General features: G+C 38.5%; 3 protein-coding genes across 5 annotated transcripts; 1 reads left to right on the top strand and 2 right to left on the bottom strand.

The window, feature by feature from the left end:
- Positions 1–569: 569 nt before the first annotated feature.
- Positions 570–5,797, bottom strand: LOC135610719 (enoyl-[acyl-carrier-protein] reductase [NADH] 1, chloroplastic-like). 2 transcript variants are annotated; one of them, XM_065105566.1, is made up of 13 exons: positions 5,448–5,797; positions 4,457–4,823; positions 3,517–3,626; positions 3,372–3,427; positions 3,163–3,247; positions 3,018–3,065; positions 2,776–2,850; positions 2,589–2,700; positions 1,692–1,743; positions 1,558–1,609; positions 1,396–1,453; positions 1,026–1,124; positions 570–902 (listed from the first exon to the last, which is right to left on the bottom strand). In XM_065105566.1, the coding sequence occupies exons 2-13, from the start codon at positions 4,728–4,730 to the stop codon at positions 772–774; spliced, it is 1,152 nt and encodes a 383-aa protein (XP_064961638.1). In that variant the 5' UTR covers positions 4,731–4,823; positions 5,448–5,797; the 3' UTR covers positions 570–771. The 2 variants fall into 2 exon arrangements, with proteins under 2 accessions (XP_064961638.1, XP_064961637.1); XM_065105565.1 differs by having other exon boundaries at positions 4,457–4,753; positions 5,448–5,795.
- Positions 5,733–16,925, top strand: LOC135610718 (citrate synthase, mitochondrial-like). 2 transcript variants are annotated; one of them, XM_065105564.1, is made up of 20 exons: positions 5,733–5,822; positions 6,998–7,063; positions 7,209–7,271; positions 9,698–9,739; positions 10,635–10,700; positions 10,779–10,844; positions 11,020–11,133; positions 11,704–11,767; positions 12,524–12,606; positions 13,265–13,314; positions 13,386–13,463; positions 13,906–14,034; positions 14,123–14,165; positions 14,330–14,416; positions 14,812–14,913; positions 15,270–15,377; positions 15,481–15,531; positions 15,783–15,856; positions 16,485–16,536; positions 16,620–16,925. In XM_065105564.1, the coding sequence occupies exons 2-20, from the start codon at positions 7,013–7,015 to the stop codon at positions 16,707–16,709; spliced, it is 1,413 nt and encodes a 470-aa protein (XP_064961636.1). In that variant the 5' UTR covers positions 5,733–5,822; positions 6,998–7,012; the 3' UTR covers positions 16,710–16,925. The 2 variants fall into 2 exon arrangements, with proteins under 2 accessions (XP_064961636.1, XP_064961635.1); XM_065105563.1 differs by lacking the exon at positions 5,733–5,822 and adding an exon at positions 6,670–6,793.
- A 260-nt stretch (positions 16,926–17,185) lies between these two features.
- LOC135608791 (exopolygalacturonase-like) lies at positions 17,186–19,062 on the bottom strand. The gene is made up of 6 exons (XM_065101833.1): positions 18,910–19,062; positions 18,613–18,726; positions 18,314–18,502; positions 17,926–18,215; positions 17,632–17,860; positions 17,186–17,549 (listed from the first exon to the last, which is right to left on the bottom strand). The coding sequence occupies exons 1-6, from the start codon at positions 19,060–19,062 to the stop codon at positions 17,325–17,327; spliced, it is 1,200 nt and encodes a 399-aa protein (XP_064957905.1). The 3' UTR covers positions 17,186–17,324.
- Positions 19,063–19,789: the final 727 nt, after the last annotated feature.

The following is a 19,789-nucleotide window of genomic DNA, read 5'->3' as shown; positions in this document are numbered from 1 at the left end:
TGCTTTCACTCTATGAAAAAATAAAATAATTAAAATAACAAAGAAAGTCAAATCGTATATGATCATCAAATACTTTTGAGATTAAAAAATATTTATAAAAATATACATTAATAAAAAAATAAATAATAAAAATATATATCGACAAAAGATGGCAAACAAAAATATATACCAACATAAGACAAACGATGAAGATATATATTAACGAAAGATAAACAACAAAAATATATGACCATAGATGATGAAAATATATATAATGAAAAACATATGATAAAAATATAAATCGATAAAAGATGAACGATGAAAATACATACTTACGAAAGAATGATAAAAATATACATTGACAAAATACATAAGATGAAAATATATGACCGACGATGAAAACATATGCCAACGAAAAGTGAACGATGAAAATATATACCAACGAAAGACAAACGATGAAAATTATATTGAAGGAAAATAGATGATAAGAGACTAAATCTCCCTCCTAGCCCAAAACATTTTATCTCATGATTATGCTTTCCACGACACCCAACTAAACAAAAACTCAACAAAAATAGATGCCTATGAAATGTAGAAAACAAGCATACTAACATCATAAATTAGACTAAAAATAGTTTGAACACGTTTGACTTTTTAATTACTCCACTAGCAAGTGCTAAGTAAAATGACTTGAACCCTAAATGCACCAAGACAATCCCACTCTTTATTCAATGGTGACAAAGCCGCAAAAGAAACAAAAGTCGAAACCTCTATTCTTTTTTATCCCTACGATTATGTTGCTAGCGTTGAGCTATCGATTGCGAATCCCATGGTGTTCAGACCATTGTCCACATACACAACAGAACCCGTCACTGCTGAAGCTAGTGGGGATACCAAGAAAGCTGCTGTGTTGCCAACTTCATCTGTAGAAGGTATTTTATTTGATATAAAAAACATGGTAAGGAAATGGGAAGAAAGTGACACTCATTGCGCTTGATTAAAATAAGATAAAGTAGCAATGATTTAATTAAGTTAAGAAGTTTGACCTGCGAGCAATTCTTTCTGCAGCGGTGCATTAGAGTATGAATAATCTATCATCTTTTCAATGAATCCAATAGCTTTTGCAGCTCGACTTCCCAATGGCCCTGTGTACATGTTTAATCTCTATGTGATTATCAAGTTAATACTTGCATGTGATAAATGGTTTGCAACCGAACTGATCAGTAAAATATGATTGATAGATAGTAATAACTGAAAACAACCAAATGCTTAGCTGAAGTTTGTAAGGTGGGTGTGTGTGTATATATATATATATATATATATATATAAAGAGAGAGAGAGAGAGAAGGTTTAATCTCATCTCAAACAACACGAGACTCCAATTTTAACATAATTAGAACTTGCAAAGAAAAATACCTGCAGATATTGTATTGACTCTAATTTGGCCTTTTCTTCCGGCTTCAAAAGCCAGCACCTACAGCCAGGAACAAAAGTACAAAAAAACAATTAAAAAGCAGCAATAAAGACCTTGCTAAAACATTCAAAAATTCAGGACACTTTGTAGAAAATAGACTTTACTCTGGTATCACTCTCCAAGGCTGCTTTTGCTGAACTCATTCCACCACCATATCTACAAGTTTAAATAAAAGATAAATATATAATTTGAACATCATATTAACTAATTTTGAGCAAGAAGGTAGGAAAGATTATACCCTGGGATAGTTCTTTCAGAGGCAATGTATGTTAGAGATATTGAAGCACCCCCTGCCACATTGAGTTGCAGATTTTAAACTTGGTTTTAACACATTTGCAAAATTGAAGCATTAATAGATGAAAATATCAAAACTTTAGCAAAGAAGTAAAAAATTAGATCCATCAGTCCAACTAGCACTTGAGAGGTAACTAAAAAGTTTGTTGATTTACTTGGGTGACTTATATGATGAGGGATTGTTACAACCCTGTTAGTTTTAAAATGTTTCAGTTAATTCTTGTTTTAAATTGCATAAGTTATTCCTAGGTAATTTTAAATGATCTTGATCCTTCTTCTACATCTGACCTCCCTCTCACTTTTCCTAGATCTACATATAAAATGCTGCTGTTATAATGTGATATTTGTTTCCAATTTCCTACAAGGTCAAACATATAGAGAAGGGCTCCTACTATTCAGGTTTTTTTTATACTATCCTGAGGGTTAAAATATTCAGGTTAATTTATCCTAATCCATTTAAGTTTGGCTGCCAACCAAAATATCATTTGGTAGATAAAGATAGTCTATCTAAGATAGACATGACTAACAAGAGGAAACATGTAAAGAAAAACAAGGAAAGGGTGGTTATAGGGACAAAAAGTGGTGGATTAATCAATTTCACATCTTCCCATGGGTTATTTTATCCAATATCAACTAGGTTAAGTTGCATTGAGGAGATTCATCTATTCCACCTTAACCAATATCAAGTTTAGCAGGATAAACCCTTAACCCACGACTCAACTCATCTTAATCAGCAAGAAAGCAATATCTAAATTAACAGTTGTCACCAGTATTAAAAAGACACCTACACAACCCATGATAAAATATGGCACATGTAATGTTTTAAGGAAATGAAATAAACCTGAATTCATTATTGGGAGGAAATGCTGGAGCAATGAAACAAAAGAGTAACTTGATGCTGAGATCGCAGCAAGGTATCCTCTTCTAGATGTCTCCAACAGTGACTTGGTTACCTGTTCATATAAATTATGACTTTGAACCAACACACACACACACACACACACACACACAAATTGAAGGAATAATACCTCCGGGCCATTGGCAAGAGAATGCACAAGAATGTCAATGCTTCCAAAATCATTCTTCACAGATTCAGCAACTTCCTGTGCAAATAACAAAAAACTGCAGTATCAGAAGACAACCAATATGATATTCAAAAGCACCATTGTCACAGAGATCAGACTGCTGCACTCTGTGTAGTGGCAAGAAGATATGTATAATGTGAAATAAAAGAACATAGTTTGGTAAAGACAAGGATTTGATGGTCTACCTTAACAGTCCAGTTTGAACATCCTGCATAACGTTTATTTGTTTTGACCTAAAATGATAATAACACACCAAAAACTGTTTATGATTGAAAAAGGAAAAAGAAAAGACCAAAAGGAACAATAGTATTATAGGCATTTGTTTCATACATCTTCTGGAACATCCTCAGGTGTATCATAAATAGCATCAAGAGGATATATTTTGGAGATCTCCATAAGTGAACCATTTGGCAATCTGCAGAATGCAATCATTGACATAACCACTTCATAGAGTTACAAGCCATGGGAAGCTGTGCTTATACATTAAAAGGAAACAAATAAATCAAATCATAAATGCATGACTCTCATAAAGTGCATACCGACGTGACTCGTCAAATTTTCCACGCCTTAAGCTTGTCTCAAAAATGTTTAGTGCCTAAAGGAAATAGTATGGGTCATTAGAAAACCTGATAGGTAGTTACCCAAAACAAATGGCAAAACTAATTAGAGTTCAAATTGACATACAGGCACCCATGTACCAACGATAATTTCAGCCCCAGCAGCAGCAAGAGCCTTTGCAATTGCCCAACCATAGCCATTGTCATCAGCCACTCCAGCAATAAATGCTCTCTTACCTGAACAAAAGAATTTGGTATGTGGACTTAAAGCTTACCAAAGATGAAACAGTGGCTAATCATCAAGAGGAGGATGGAGGTGTCTCCACTTGGAAGTACAGGTTAGTGATATGAAATGTGTAACACTATCATAAATTCAGGAACCAAGCATAAGTGATCATCTGATCTCTAGTAGTTTAAAAGATATGAGGTTAAGGAATTAGGCAATGATCTGTCATAAGTTATAATGGGAAAAGATGTCTAAGGGCTTCAAGGGGAACCTGGAAAATCTCAAAGGATCAGATAGTGTAATATTTAACTAAGCGAAGCACAACAATGTGAAGGTACAAATGGCTGAACTATGTATTATTGATCTGAAAATCATTTGACAAAAGAATCTGAAATGTTCAGATGGATATATCAGATGCGTATAACAAGTTTCACCAAACTCCAACGTTGCAAAACAAAAACAATCCTAAGCTAATTTAAAATCAGAAAGTAGTTCATTTTTCTATTTTCTTCTTACAAGCTCCTTTCTATACTTTCTTCTTACTAGCAATGAGAACAACAATCTGCACCCATTGATTCCTGATAAATCATTAAAAGGCTCATTATGTGAAAAAAGAACTGAGAAAAAGTATCACAAAAATCTAACTTCTCAGGAAACTGAACAGATTTTTCACAAAAAAGCAAAGTCATTACAAAATTTGATATTTTAAGTAAAGAGAACAATTTCAGGTAATCAATCTAATTTGGTGCAATATACAGAAGCTACATATGATACGAGAAGAAAGTAGTTCTAAATTAAACTAAGAGGCAAAGAACTGTTTAAACTACAACGAATCCTGTACCTCTTAGATCAATAGGCAACCCATATGCAGTCCCTTTCTCAGTTTCCCCAGACATTGCCCTAGTAACAACTCTGCAGTTCTTTGAGGAGGCTGACGGATATCTCTCACAAAGAGATTGGCGAGAGAAGATGCCAGATGAGTTTGTTAATCCTTGTTTGGCTACTTTCAGGTTGAATCCAGAAATTGTTGTCGTCGATGTGAACATTCGTGTAGGAGAAATGATGTAAGGCCGTGCTACCACAGCTTGCAAGCCAGCAGCTGCGGATGCCCCCATTGTTCTTCACAAGTCAGATAAACCTGGATGAACCATGACAGAACCCAGTGATTTGGCTTCAGATACCCTAATTTGATCCAACGAACAACAAGTCTGAAAAACATACAAAAAGCTTATATCCAACATTCCGAATCACAGGAAAGCTCAACTCCCCATTAGCATCTTAGAAAGATAAAAGTCAATTAGTTCAGGTATTAAGTAAGCTAAGAATTCCATGTATCAATCAATAGACAACCGCACGTAATCCGGTGAAATCACACATCATGTTGCCTAAACACAACTAATAAATGCAGTTCATGAAAGAATCGACTAACTCCGCATGCATTGAAGAAAAATGCAGAATAAGAAACCAAGTCATTCAAGAGCGAAGCATTCCACTATTTGAGCTTAGAATGAGGTGTAAACTCCAGTTCACTGTATGATTCCTCGCATAGACACCACCATGGGTAAGATTTCATCTCGTCCCTTGTGCTCGATCTTGGAGTTTCAGTACAACAGAATGGACCAAATTAAGCATTTCGCACGAAAAGTCAATCAATTTAATCGCTCCAAACTTGTTTCAGAGGTAATCTACAATATACAAGCAAAACAAATTCCACACATCGGCCTTCCTAAGAGAAAGAGATCGGCGGCCATATCTCATCATCGACGGCGGAAATGCCAGATACAAGACCAAAGAAACCATGAGAATCACATCAGGATGACGCGATCTCTCACCTGCAGGAGGAGGATGCGCGGGGTTCGCGTCTGGATCGATCGGAGGCCGCCCCGCTCCTTAAATGAAAGAGGTTTCGATGAGACCGAGGCGCTGCGACCGGTTCGTCGCAGGTGCGGAGAGATCGAGGGGGTTTCAATGAATTTGCCGTCGAGCCACGGGTGGGTTAGGGTTGAAGGCTTGGGTTTGGCTCGATGTCTTCGAGCCTTTTGCTGGGCCGGTCGATCGCTGGTGATTTCTAAATGGGCCAAAAGCCCTAGGGTTTGTTTTTGGAGCGAAAGAAACCCTAAACGCCATTAGAGCTGCTTCCAAGGCTCGGAGCCGCTGGTTTTCCTCTCATCATTCTTCGTGAGTCGCCGCAGATTCCTCCGAATCAGGTTTCTTCGGTTCCCTTGATTTATTTGCCCATGTCGCAGTGATTTGGTCGGCCAAATTTACGATTTTCTGATTTATTAGCAAGAAATTTCTGGTTAGCAAGAAAATTTCTTCGTCGACCAACCTCGGCAATCCAATGGTTCTTCCTGCCGTTCATGATGGTGCTTCTGCACCTACCATCAACACCGGTGTATGCAACAGGTGCAACACATCCGAAGGCTGCAAGCCCATTCTATCCACCATTGATGGTCTAATGGCACCCCCAATGGGAAAAAGACTGGGAGGCCGATTTGAGCCGCCTCCCCCTGCTGGTGTGGATGCAGCTGCTGCTAGCTTTGCAGCCACTGCCACTGCCACTGCCACTGCAAAGATTAGCGTGGCTGCAACCCATGCCGGTGATCGGTGCATATCTGGCTGTTCGTGATTATGAGTCTGACCCTAACCCGAGGAACATTGAGCTGGAGGGACCTTTGGATCACGCAGCGTGGTTTATGCGAGGGGAAAGGAAGAGTACATTTCCAAATTTGCCTCTTGCACGGTGTCCGGTCTGCAGTGCAGCGTTTGGTTCACGCGGCCTACAAGTTCCTTCCAACGACTCGACCTTTAGGTGGAGTCAAATCCCTCTCAGCCGTCCGGTACGATCTTTAATCGGGTCAAATCTTCCTCAGCCGTCCGAGTAAGCGGTGACGTTCCTATTATTCTGGAGATGAAGCACGTCTCTATTTAAAAGAGGGTATAAAAGGAGAGTCCATTTCGGAAAAGGGTAATAAAGGGCCCCATTTCCGCCTCCAATCATAATTAGTAGGGAGACGGGTAAAACGCAGAAACGGGTGGCAAAAAAAATAAATAAATAAATAAACACAGTTGGCCACTCCCTAAATATGATCTAAAAGTCCTCTTTCTTGGCTTCCGCCACCCGCCCGCCACCGCTTTCTCGAGTCGCCCTTTCCCAGTTTCCATCCTCTCGCTTCAGGTAGTTCGTCTTACCCTTTGCGCTGGTTTTTCTCATCGATCATGTCATCTTTAACCCCTTCTGTTCACCAAAACCCTAACTCAATCGGATCTATTTCTGTTTATTGTTTGCTTTCATCTGGACTCAGATCTTTATTGTATGTGATTTCTTTCTTGACTTTCATTTCTGTTGTTGTTCTTTGTCTTGATATGATGCTTATCGCAGGCGATTTCTGGATCCATGGTGTTCTTCCGGAGTGTTGCTGCGCTCTCGAAGCTACGCTCTCGTCTGGTAAGTGATTCTCGTGGGAATATAATATATTTTTCTTGACCGCTAGTTTAATGAAATCGGAACTTCTTATATGGTCTATCCTGTGTGGTTAATCTGTTTGCATTATGTTATTTGTCATAATTCTTTGGGCGACCTTTGATTCCAGGCACACCAATCCACATCGTTGGGTTCAATCCGATGGCTGCAAGTCCAGAGCACATCAGATCTTGTGAGTCCTTCTTTCTGTTTCACTACTGGATTTATTTGACTAGTGGTGATTGCTGATATGAGACTTCATGTGCTGTGGACTGAATAAGAAAGCTTGTATTTGCTAAAAGGAAATTTGGTGTTCATGTCTACTTAGTCTGACATGCTTATCACTGGTATGACACTGACATTGCACATTATGGCTAAATATGGTTCTTGCAATCACCATTAGATATAAATTTGAACTGGAGATGCTTAATTCTTTTGGTTGGTCGTCCTCTGAACTAGTTAGTGAGAGTTGACATGGACCATGCGCTGCAATTCCCAGGGGAATGAGGGTTCGCTATGGCATGGTTGCCTTTGATGGTCATGTTCACAAATGATCAAGCTAAACGAGTAATAACTGGGACTCTAAGAGAGCCTAGGCATCCCTTGGCTGCCTTCACATCCCTTTATACAGGCATGGTTATACATAAGTAATTTAGTAGAGGTAGTGGATTTCATTGTTTGTGACCTCGATAGATAAGGATATCTTGAATGGCAATTGTTATTATTGGCCTAATCCAACTCAAGGGGCAGCTTAATTCTCCTCACTTTGATTATTTCAAGTGTTGTAAGCTTTAGTGACATTGAAGCTACCAGTACCAACTGTTGATAATGGGAGGGATCAACATTCCCCGAAAGTGGAATGTTGAAAACCATTAAGCAGATTATCTTGTATTGTCTAACATACCTTTCTTTTTTATACAAACTCTTATTTATTTATTCATCAGATACATTTACAAGATTCCAAGTCATGCCAAAAATTGGATTGAAATCTCTAGAATAACTGATTTTTGGGGGACCCAAAACCACCCTGATCAAATGAAATGCACTATTGGCCATCGATAACACAAAATTGTCAATATCGATTTCTTTGAACTGCATGACCCGAGAACCATTTCCCAGGATTATCTATCATTTGACAATCACCTTTATCTTATGTACCCCACCACTGGTTGGTGGTGATCCAAAACCTTCTTGATTGAATGTACTTATCTATCTGGCGATCCAAAATCGTCTAGATTAGACAAACTGTACCACTAGTCAAAGTCTACAAAGATTATCACTGTCAATTGCTTCGACTTGGAAAATGGGAACATGAGAACTGTTCAGTAAAAACTCAAATCGTTGGCAACCTAAAACCACCTTTATTGGGCATACTTGTGGGTTCTACATTGGACTGATTATATTACGAACAATAGTTCTCATGACACATGGATTTCTATTGTGGGTGTGTCTGGTTGTCCTCCGAGGTGGGTGTCCGGGGCCATACTTTGCCCCAGTGTCTGGAGTGGATCCACTGATTACGTCATGACCAATGGTTAAATCTTCCTAATTGGAAGTTAATCTTTGTCAACTATAAAGGTGTTCCCCCGACATAGGATCATGCTTGCTTCTCCAAAAGTTCTTCTCTTTTCTGAATTGACACGTATATCTACTATTTTGGGCTATTAATTTTAGCTCCAAACCCAATAAGTTGAGGCCCATGGTAAACACATCGAAAATGATACCCTTTTGTGAGGAATCTTTAACACTTTGTTCAGGGAGTGGGTAGATCAGACTCGTCCCCACCAGATGCTATGGATATTGGAATTAAATTTTGAATCACGATTGAACACCCCAATCCTGAGATAGTTGATTAGCATGGGAAGAAGAGATGGGCTTGGTTGACCAACCACCACTCAAGGGTGGTACATGTGATGTGAAACGGGCTTCATTGGATTAAACTGAAAATGAGGCAGCTTGTCATGATTTTTATCAGCTTGCACGGTGTTATAATGCTTCTGGGTGTATAACATAGAGGAAGCGGTGGAAAAGAAGCTATTAATACAAAGAAAGAAATGAATGTATGTTGTGTCAGCTCTCTCCCCTCCTGTTACCTAATAGCGGTGAAAGCAGAAGAGAGACAAGATCATGTCTGTCCCATTACTTCTTTAGTTATAGCTTCTTTTATGCCACTGGCCTTCATGTCACTAGCTAATAACTTCTGTAACAACATGGAGATCACCTCATATACCGCTCTAATTTGCCTAGAATCCCTTCCCTGCCACATGTGCCACCCTTGACTGAAGGTTTGCCAGTCCAATGGTGATCAGGTTCATGCCCTTCTTGTGCTGGTCCTTCGTCGAAGGGTCGGGTTGTCAAGCCATATCTCGGGATTTGGCATTGATCTTAGTAGCGCTGGGTGTGGAAGGCAATTATCATAGGATCAATGAATAATCTACTTGATCATCTCTACTTTATTTCTTCATAATCTAGCGATTCTCATGATTCTGTCTTGACAGCTAGTTTGTTAGATTGCTTGCCTGTATTTATCTTCTTCCTTTTTGTGCTAAAATTCAGAATTTTGGTTTGTTTCCTTTATTATTTAACTGTTTGCTGCATGTTCCATGTTTCGCATTGCAGGATCTTCATGCTCAATTGAAGGATATGATTCCAGAGCAACAGGTATTGTTTTTTTTTCTTTTTCTGAAGTAGTTCAATCCTCATTTTGGAATCATGGTTTCCAGTCATAATTGCTGGAGGAGCATATGGTGTTGACTTGATAGTCCACGATAAAATTTAGTACTTGATGATTTTTTTTAGTCTTGGCTTATTATTGTTTTGATGTTTAAAACAACTATTAGCACTTAATTTGAAACATATTTTAATTTCTGACAAAAAAGTTTAAACAGCTAAAGCTGCTGAAAACAATTTGTTTGATGTTTATAACATGAAAATTTTGACAACTGAAGCTTTAGCTTGTTGTGGATTTTTATGATATTTATATTGCAAGTTTTTTGTTGCTTGCAACTGACCACTGTGTAGCTATTGTAAAATTCAATAAACATATCTGATAAACTTTTCTTCATTCATTGTGTATCCCTCTGTCATTCATATCTTATCTCTCAAGTATTCTACGAAGTATTCTTTCTGTAATAATTATGTAATTACAAAGAGAGTATAGGACATTGATTAAGCTTTGTTTTATGTCACAATTTGCTTGGAAAAGATATCATCTTTTCCATTGATCCATATTTGCATGGGTGTGAATTTGTTCATCGGTTCATATCGTTAAGTTTTCTACTGGATTTTATTCTTATTTATGCAACTGTGAACTTGAATCATGGTATGTGAATGCTGAGGCAAAGGAAGGAGCTAACAATTTGTATGGACTTGTTCTTCTACCTATATTCAACATACAATTGACAAGCATTAAAGGGCATATTTTGGGATGCATTAATTATTTGAATGCCTTAGAACTAGTTTGCATTAATGTGAAACTTCCATTAGGTAGAAGTAATGAAATTGTGAAAGAGATTGTTTCTTATGCTTTGCTAGCAATACTATTTTTTTCTTTCAGGAATGCTTGAAGAAACTGAAAGCAGAACATGGAAAAGTTCAACTTGGAAATATTACTGTAGACATGGTATATGTATTTGATCACATAGCAGTTTAAGATACATGTGAGTAGTTGTCATTTCACTAGTAACTTGCATGTGAGCAGGTCATCAGTGGGATGAGGGGAATGACAGGTTTGCTGTGGGAAACTTCATTACTTGATCCTGATGAGGTGCATTTCCTCTGAATATAAATATTTGTGCTGAGAACTTATAATTTCCATAATCCCCCTTTATGTACAGACAGTTTACTTAAGAATTCTGCTTTTAAGCACATGATTTTTTTCCTTAAATTTATTATTTGTTCTAAGATTTGGTAATATGATAGACATGCTGATTATTTTTCAGGGGATAAGATTCAGAGGGCTTTCTATTCCTGAATGTCAAAAGCTATTGCCTGCTGCAAGCCCCGGTGGGGAGCCATTGCCTGAGGGTCTTCTATGGCTTCTTTTGACCGGAAAGGTGATCTCCGAATTTGTTTATCATTGCATTAGTACTGACTCCTTGTCTCCTTGGTTCTCTGGAAAGTGCTCATTATTGTAAATTTTGGTTCCTTAAATAGGAGACCATATATGAGTAGATATGAGATTCTTAATAGACTGATAAAGGAAGTTTCTTTGCTAGTGGTTTAACTAGCAATGCTAGAAGAGTGCTAATATACACAAGACTGCTGTGGCTATGGTTTCTAAAATTAGGTCTTCTGTATATGCCAAAGGTCATTTGGTTACTAGTTCATAGTTTTTTAGACATTTGCTGGGAGTTTAGTTCTTAGGGTGCCACAGTTTCCTCATTGGTGAAGCCTGCATGCCTGGTGGTCACTAATACTACTCAACTGAAAACATAGTCACCAATATGATTTCATGCCTTCCTGAACACTTTGTGGTTCTCCTGCTATCAGTTTTCTCTTCTATGCTTTTCTATCTCTATGATGTGTATTCTACATAAAGTGTCTTGTCTTTGCCTTTAGTTAGTTTGGTTAAAAGCATAATCTTTTTCCATACCTCAGGCTATACTACTTTTTCTTTACCCTAGGTGCCTAACAAAGAGCAAGTCGATGGGCTGTCTGCAGAATTACAGAGCCGTGCAAAAGTTCCAGGTTCCCTTATTGACTATATATTTTTTGGGTTTTTCATGGTTAACGAGATTATTGCAGCTAATATTTTGGTAGTAATTACATTCTTCCAGTATTCTTTTATATTTCAAAGACATTGACTGGTCACTTGTGTTCATAATCATAGATATGTTAGGAATTTTAAGGCTCATCAATGTGCTTGAATACATGTATAGTTTGTGTGCCTCAGGTGAACCTTGTAGATTAAGAATCCCTGAATAATAGGTAGATTATTCTTTCTTGCTTCACAAGTTATTTGGTACATCAGTCCAATGCTAGTCTAGGATATCACTATTGTAATATTTTTATACAACATAGAGATTACCTGACATACATATAGCTATGCTGTTTCATAGTTGTGAAGAATTAAGATCCTTTAATTTATCACATGAATAATTTATGAGAGGGTTGTCTTACATACAAGTAATGTGGCATGAAAGGTCACCGTATAAATTTCAAAGTTTGGTTTCCTACCATAGTTTACACTGTAAGTCTCATTGTGCTTGTTCTGTCTTCCAAAGTAGCAATAATACTGACAATTGACTGCCGTAACCAACAGATATTCTTAGAATAATCTAATATGTATGCCAATGACATCATTTAGGACACATGGACCTAATACTTTGTTAGGCCAACACATGGATCTATTACTCTATTAAGCCATGTGTTAACACATATGAGTAATTGCACTTTTCTTCTTTCAGATTTTTTTCTGAATTTTGTGTGGAAACTTGGCTGCAGAACATGTTTTTAGAGCAATTGATGCTCTCCCTGTCACAGCTCATCCAATGACACAGTTCGCTAGTGGAGTTATGGCGCTTCAGGTAATTAGCTGACCATTTTTAGCACTAGGTTGGGCTAAATTCACAAGATATATTTAGTCTGGACTCTGGAATTTATAACTTTTGCATTATATTGTGAAAGGCCATTTAAATGAATGCCAGATTTTAAAGATGCATTTTTTGGTATAGTAGAAGAAAAAAAGAAGTGTTAGACTATCTTGGCTATGAATTATTAGAAAGAATGCATATGATACGGTTGAAGTCATATATAGTTTCACATAGCGGTATTTATGCATCCCGAATATCTTATTATTCTAATTCAATTTCACTTTAATTTGTAATATCATGTCTGGTCTTGTGGGAGTAGTTCGGTCTCAGGTTACCTAGCTGACCTCCTAGCTGCCATGCTCACAAGTCACAGATTTAGATTAATTTTTCACTAATTAATTCCATTTTTGGTAGAAAAAGCTAGTTGGAGTTTTTTTGTCTCCTTTAGTTTTAATTATTAAAAAAGATCTTCCTAAAGGTGATCTTTCAATTGGTATATCTTTAAGGTAGTAACAAAATTAGCATCTTCCCATGATTCAAGAATTTAAGATTGTAAAAAGGGTAAAATCTCTCAGTTCATCAAAAAGAAAGGATAATACATTTGAGGTTTATTATAATTCCTTTTAAGACAGAATTTACTATACCATCACAGGTTGAAAGTGAATTTCAAAAGGCATATGAGAAAGGGATGCCAAAAACAAAGTAAGTGCTTGCGACATTTATTTACAATTGATTGATATATAAGAGCACATAAGAGTTACTATTCTTGATAGGTTTTGGGAGCCAACATATGAAGATTCTATGAATTTGATTGCTCGGCTTCCAACAGTGGCTTCCTATGTCTACCAGAGGTAAGTTTCTGCAACTTACCAGATTGTATTTCTACTTGATGACTTATTACCTAGTCTTCCAGTCTTGTAGAGTATCTCTTTACCAGCAAAAAATTTTGAACTACGTTTTATTTAATGCAGTTCTTATTGCCTGGTAGTCTCTCATTACTGAAGATGAAGCTTAACAGTGATCTATAATTTTGTTCAGCTACACAGATATAATTTCATTTTAGCTGGTTCTTTGGCGAGCTGCCTGATTATGTCATCTGTTCACCAAATTGACTTGCTCTTTATTAGTTTTCCTGAACACACAAAACTTCTTTTAGTATCTTGTTATGTGTAAAGAAATCAATTTTAGTTCTTCCATATGGCATACATGTCTTTGTTCATTATTGTTTATAAATTGTCAGCGCCAGAGATTCATGTTTAGAAATTGATAGAGTTGTTTTTCTGCATCATTCAGAATTTATAAGGATGGTCAAATCATACCTGCCGATAGTTCTTTGGATTATGCAGCAAATTTTTCTCACATGCTTGGGTTTGATGATCCCAAAATGCTTGAGTTGATGAGACTGTATGTAACTATACACAGGTGATCAATCTGTTATCCTTGCCCAAGTTTGTTATTATATTGGGGGTATAGGTCCATATCTGACATTTTGAGGCATATAATTTTGCAGCGATCACGAAGGTGGAAATGTTAGTGCACATACTGCTCATCTGGTAAATGAGATATTATAATCTATTGGTCTTCTCACTTGCATCTTATTTTTTGTTTGATTTAAATATTTTAGTCCCAAGTATTCTATTATTGAAGATAAATGTAGAGCTTGTTATCTGTTGCATCTGCAAAACTTTTACCTACGAATCATTTACACAATATTCAGGTCGGCAGTGCTCTTTCAGATCCTTACCTTTCGTTTGCAGCTGCACTGAATGGTTTAGCTGGACCGCTTCATGGCTTAGCTAATCAGGTATGACTTGTTTGGTGGCACTTCTCTCCATGGTATGCATCACCTCTTAGGCTGTGACATATTCCGGAATATCTTGGTACCATAGTGTTGGTTTTCAACTAACTAGCTCTTGAAAGATAATGTGAAGGCAGTAGCTTATGATTTTTCAACAATCTTTACCAGTTTGCCCAAAATACTTGCTGGAGTAGCAAGATATTTTGGACTGCCAACTTACTTTTTTGCTCCTAGTTCTACTTATGCTATAAGACTTGGTGCCTCCTAATTTTGATATAATCAACATGTTTCCTTTTTTTGAGACTGTTCTTTATGTCATCTAAAAAAATTATCGAGATGGTTAGATGCTATCTATCATTAGTTCTAAAGTTTGTGAATTAATTTGTTTTCTACTGTCTCAGGAAGTTCTTCTGTGGATAGAATCACTTGTCAAAGAATGTGGAGAGGACATTACAACTGATCAGTTGAAGGACTATGTTTGGAAAACATTAAAAAGTGGCAAGGTACCTAGTTCCTTATCATGTTGTTTATTCTTGCATATAATTGGAGTTGTATTTTAGTCTTCTGTTGATGTGATGAATGCTCAAAGTCCAATTATTGCAAAAGGTAAAATAATTGATTTCAAATTTGAAATTCCCCAATTGTCACTAAACTTGAAGATCAAGTCTTCCGTACTTTTGATACTAATTGTTGCCATTTGAGTTGATAAATTTGTATCCAGAAAAAAACTTTTATTCTATTTTCTTCTGTTAGCAATATATGCTCAGTATAGAGCTAACAGTTTTTTTCATGTCATGGACCTCGTATTTACTTTATGCATCATATGTTGTCATTTTAATTGCAATTTCTGTGGCTACAGGTTGTCCCTGGTTATGGGCATGGAGTTCTACGGAAGACAGATCCAAGATATACATGCCAAAGGGAATTTGCATTAAAGCACTTGCCCGATGATCCATTTTTCAAGCTGGTTAATTCCACAATACCTGTTCTGATTGTTGGTTTGTCTGTATTCACTTGGAGTTGGGAACCAGATTGAACAATGCTTTTGTTTGTCTTTTTTTTTGGTGCAGGTCTCGAAGTTGTATGAAGTCGTTCCTCCTATACTTACTGAGCTAGGCAAGGTAGCTTTGCCAGACCCCTTATTAATCAATTTGATTGGCAATATTTTGTCAGGGAAAAAGATTCAGTGGATAACCAATTTGGTTATTTGGTCTAATATATACAGTCAAAAAGCTAATGTTGTGCCGAACAATAGCCAGACATGATATTTTCTTGTCCAGGAAATTCTAGTACAAGTTCTTGTGTGCTTCAACACTCGTAATACTGTCTTACCATTATGTTAGAGTAATCTTGTAAGCTGGTATTGTTGCAGGTCAAAAACCCATGGCCCAATGTTGATGCTCATAGTGGAGTTCTACTGAAGTATTTTGGATTATCTGAAGCAAGGTAAGTTGTTTTCAATACATTAACGAGGTACTTGTACTTGTTTTCCTGGTAAAAGTTTTGAACACTCTGGTCAAGACATCATGATGCAGTGTTTTAGCTTGTAGTCTTTCTACCAAGCATAGTGAGAGCCTTGATGTCATGTTAAGGTCACCTCTTTGTTACCTTGGTGAGCAAGATTTCAGTTGCACTGGACCACCTTTTTAACCTTTCTGCCACCCTGGTTGGATAGAATTATGGAGTTTGACATGACATTATGTAGGATAAGAAAATTTAGTTGCAAGTTTCTCTTTTTCTCTTAATCTTTTAAGCTTATTGAGCGCGATCCTTGCCCACCTATTTCTGTTTTTTTTTCTTGACACAAGTAAAAGGTTTTGAGTCACGGAAATAAAGCTTTCTTACATATACTGTATGGCTGCAGACATTGACACTGCTTAGGTAACGGATTGCCTGTTGGACTGCCTGTTTTTGTTTATAAGCTGATCGCTGACCCCATAGTACCTAGTCTATAACCTGTTTGGGGATATCAGCCAACTGCTTTACCATTCAACCATGAAGTCCATAGTGGCAATTCAATTGTTATTGAGTCAGCTACAGCTATCCTAAGTTCTGTCATATTTAATATTTGCAGGTATTTCACTGTTCTATTTGGAGTCTCAAGAAGCATCGGGATAGGCTCCCAGGTTCAAATACATTTCCTTCAACACATGATTTCAAACTTATCTTTGTTTTCTTCAAATCTTCAGAGTGGGTGTTATTGATGCAGCTCATATGGGACCGAGCACTTGGTTTACCACTCGAGAGACCAAAGAGCGTCACCATGGATTGGCTTCGAACTTATACGAAGGCTACGTGAGTTTCACTGCACCCCCAGTTGTTTTGAGATTAATTCCTGTTTATTTGCTTTTGTTTTCCAATAAGCGGCATAATGCCAGAAACTTATAATACGAGCCAACATGATGTTTAGGGAGGAGTACTTCCGTTATCTTGGTTAATTCTTTTTGTTTTATCATTCATAAGAACCACTAATTTGATGGATGGATCCTGAGCAACTTGGATCTTTTTAGCTTCATTTGGAATTGGAGGACATCAATTTTGCTTGCAAGAACTTAAGCGATCACACATAAACTGTCCATTATAATTATTATTATTGTTATCATAGCACGATGATGTTGAGGAAAGTTATGTCACACAAACTGCATCGACAGTCTTATAGGTCAAAGCACAACATTGTTGAGGAGAAAATATAATGAATAATATATATATCAACAATTTCATCAATACAGTAGGTGAAGGGCGACATCAAAGAGCCATCACTTCATCTCATCCCATACAGGAACACGTAAGTTCTTAAGTCTTACAACTCTCATCATATCATCCCGTCTTGTAGCGCCCTGCCTCACTGTGTTGGCTAGATGGATGCCAAAACACTTGTATATGCCTAGTAAATTAGTTATTCATGCTATATGTATTACTCGCACGGTGGGGGGTTGTTTGTGCCACTGTACTCTGCCTTGACGTTGAGACAGGCGGAGGATATGTTCCCGGGACCGGCGTGTTGGAGGTTGACGTCGTGGAGGCTGAGCTTCTCGCAAGGCATCCCCTTGCTGCACTTCAACGTCACCGCCACCGGTGACGTCGTCGTCCCCTTTATGTTCCTGAAGTGGATGTCGCTAAGCTTCACCTTGGACCACGCCTGCATGCATAAGAAATCTCTTCCATCCACAGCAGGACCACGATAAGAATACGAGTACGAAGAGTGTCGCTTCATCGCTCACCGAGTTGTCGCACTTGTCGTAGGGGCAGTAGGTCTGGTCGATGACGATGGGATTGCCGACGTTCCTCATCACCAGGTTCTCAAAGGTCATGTTGATGGCGCTGGTTTTGACCGGCGAGTTGGCCCAGGTCTTCACGCGCACTCCGTTCATCGTCCCGATGAGCTTGCTGTCCTTCACCACGATGTTCTGTACATCCTCTTCGTCCTTGTACCTCCCCAGGCTTCCGACACTGTGATGACGGCATATGAGAAAAAACACGGCTGAGATGCGTTCGTACTGATGCAGATGCCTGACCTGATGCCACGGCCAGGGCCGCAGGTGATGCCGGAGATGGTGACGAAGGAGTTGCCGTGGCCGATCGAGACGCAGTCGTCTCCGGTCCTGATCTTGGAGCTGGCGATGGTCACCCCCGAGTTGCCCTCCAGGTGGATGCCGTCGGTGTTGGGGCTGGTGGCGGGGGCGGTGATGGTGATGCCGCTCCCCTTGAAGTTGTGGCAGCCCAGCAGCGCCATGTGGAAGAACTTGCTGTTGAGCGAGGTGATGTCCTTCACGATCGTGTTGTTGGTGTTCACGAACTTCACCGACTGCGCACACGCCATGAACACCAGGAAGAAAGCTGAGAACGCACATCGGCTAGTATAGATGGGAATAATATGCACGGCCAAAGAGCTGGATCGATTACGGTTGGTAGGACTTTGCAGTTCTCCTTGGGACACTTGTTGTAGGGCCAGGTGACGGCGCCCTGGCCGTCGAAGGTCCCGCCACCGGTCACGGTCAGCCCGTCGACCCGTCCAAACTGCACCCAGCCCTCGCCGTTCCCGAACTTGTTCAAGTCCGTCGTTGCCTTCAACGTGCCCTGCAAAATGTCTGTCTCTGATCACGAGAAGACATTGGCATACTGACTCCAACGCTTGTAAGATTACATGAAGCCTTTCAAGATCAACGAGGTCTTGCCTGCAACATGAACTCCAAGGTCTGGACATCTCGACAGGGGCCGCTGAACTTAACAGGATTGAGCAGGTATGTGCCGCTGGGCACCAAAATCTTCACCTTACCAGATGACTTGCAAGCTGCATCCCAAGCTGCCAGGAACGCCTGCATGTGGCATCAGAGTGAGTTGCAGGTGCACAACCAGTTAGAACTCTTGCATTCCTATGTTAAACCTTCTGGTTCTTGGAACAAGGATTCAACCTCTCCACATAAAATGAGAGAGAGAGAGAGAGAGAGAGAGAGAGAGAGAGAGAGAGAAGTATCATGCATCCAACTTCAGACTAATACCTTGCTATCATCACTCATGCCATTAGCCTTGGCACCGAAATCCTTGACATCGAAGGTGCCCGAGCTCTTGTCCTTCCCCGAACCCGCTGTTGTTCCCATGCCATGGCATGGGAAGCACAGCAGCAGCAACAACATCTGCTTCACGATCTCCATTTGTGTTTGATCCTTCCAAATACAATAGCTTCTCTGCTTGTTTGATCCTTCACAAGCGTCTCGTGGGTAGGATTTATAGGTCTTCTCCATGCCCAAGTTTAGAGACGAGCGTGTGGAGACGCTTAACTACCGTTAACGACCTCCCTCCATCATTCCCAGGCAACAACCTCCGACTCTGCTCCCCTTAATAATAGCAGCCGTGCTCGTTGACCTCGGTCAAAATAACATTTCTCAGGGTTGACTGTCTTCGCAATTCGGAATCCATTGAAAGCACACGAGTTCTGCATCAAAATTCGATCTTCATCTGAGCCAGAAAAATAAAATAAATCAACGGAAATTATATTTTTCTCATTCCTCTCTTGAATGAATTAATAACACATATTAATCGAATGCCTCAATCACGATATGATACGTATGATTTTCAATAAGATACGTTCAATACTCAAATTAATAAATACTTAATACAATAAAAAAAGAGTATTAAATATAAGATAAAATATGATATATTTGATTTAGAGAATATTTAAATTAAGATTTGATTTTGATGTGATAAATATTATTATCTTGACATTATTTGATTGGAGAAAATATAATTTTTATATCAAAATAATTAAACATATCCTAACATATCACATATCTTGATAGAGGTAGACTCGAACGTCTTATTTATGATGCATAAATATTTAAATTACTTTGAAACTAATAAGAATTCCTAATTCGCAATTAT

The sequence above is a fragment of the Musa acuminata genome, chromosome BXJ2-4 (genome assembly GCF_036884655.1).
Source record: "Musa acuminata AAA Group cultivar baxijiao chromosome BXJ2-4, Cavendish_Baxijiao_AAA, whole genome shotgun sequence".
Classification (NCBI taxonomy): domain Eukaryota; kingdom Viridiplantae; phylum Streptophyta; class Magnoliopsida; order Zingiberales; family Musaceae; genus Musa; species Musa acuminata.
The sequence above is the reverse complement of the archived record's forward strand: the minus strand, read 5'-3'. Positions and strand labels throughout refer to the sequence as shown.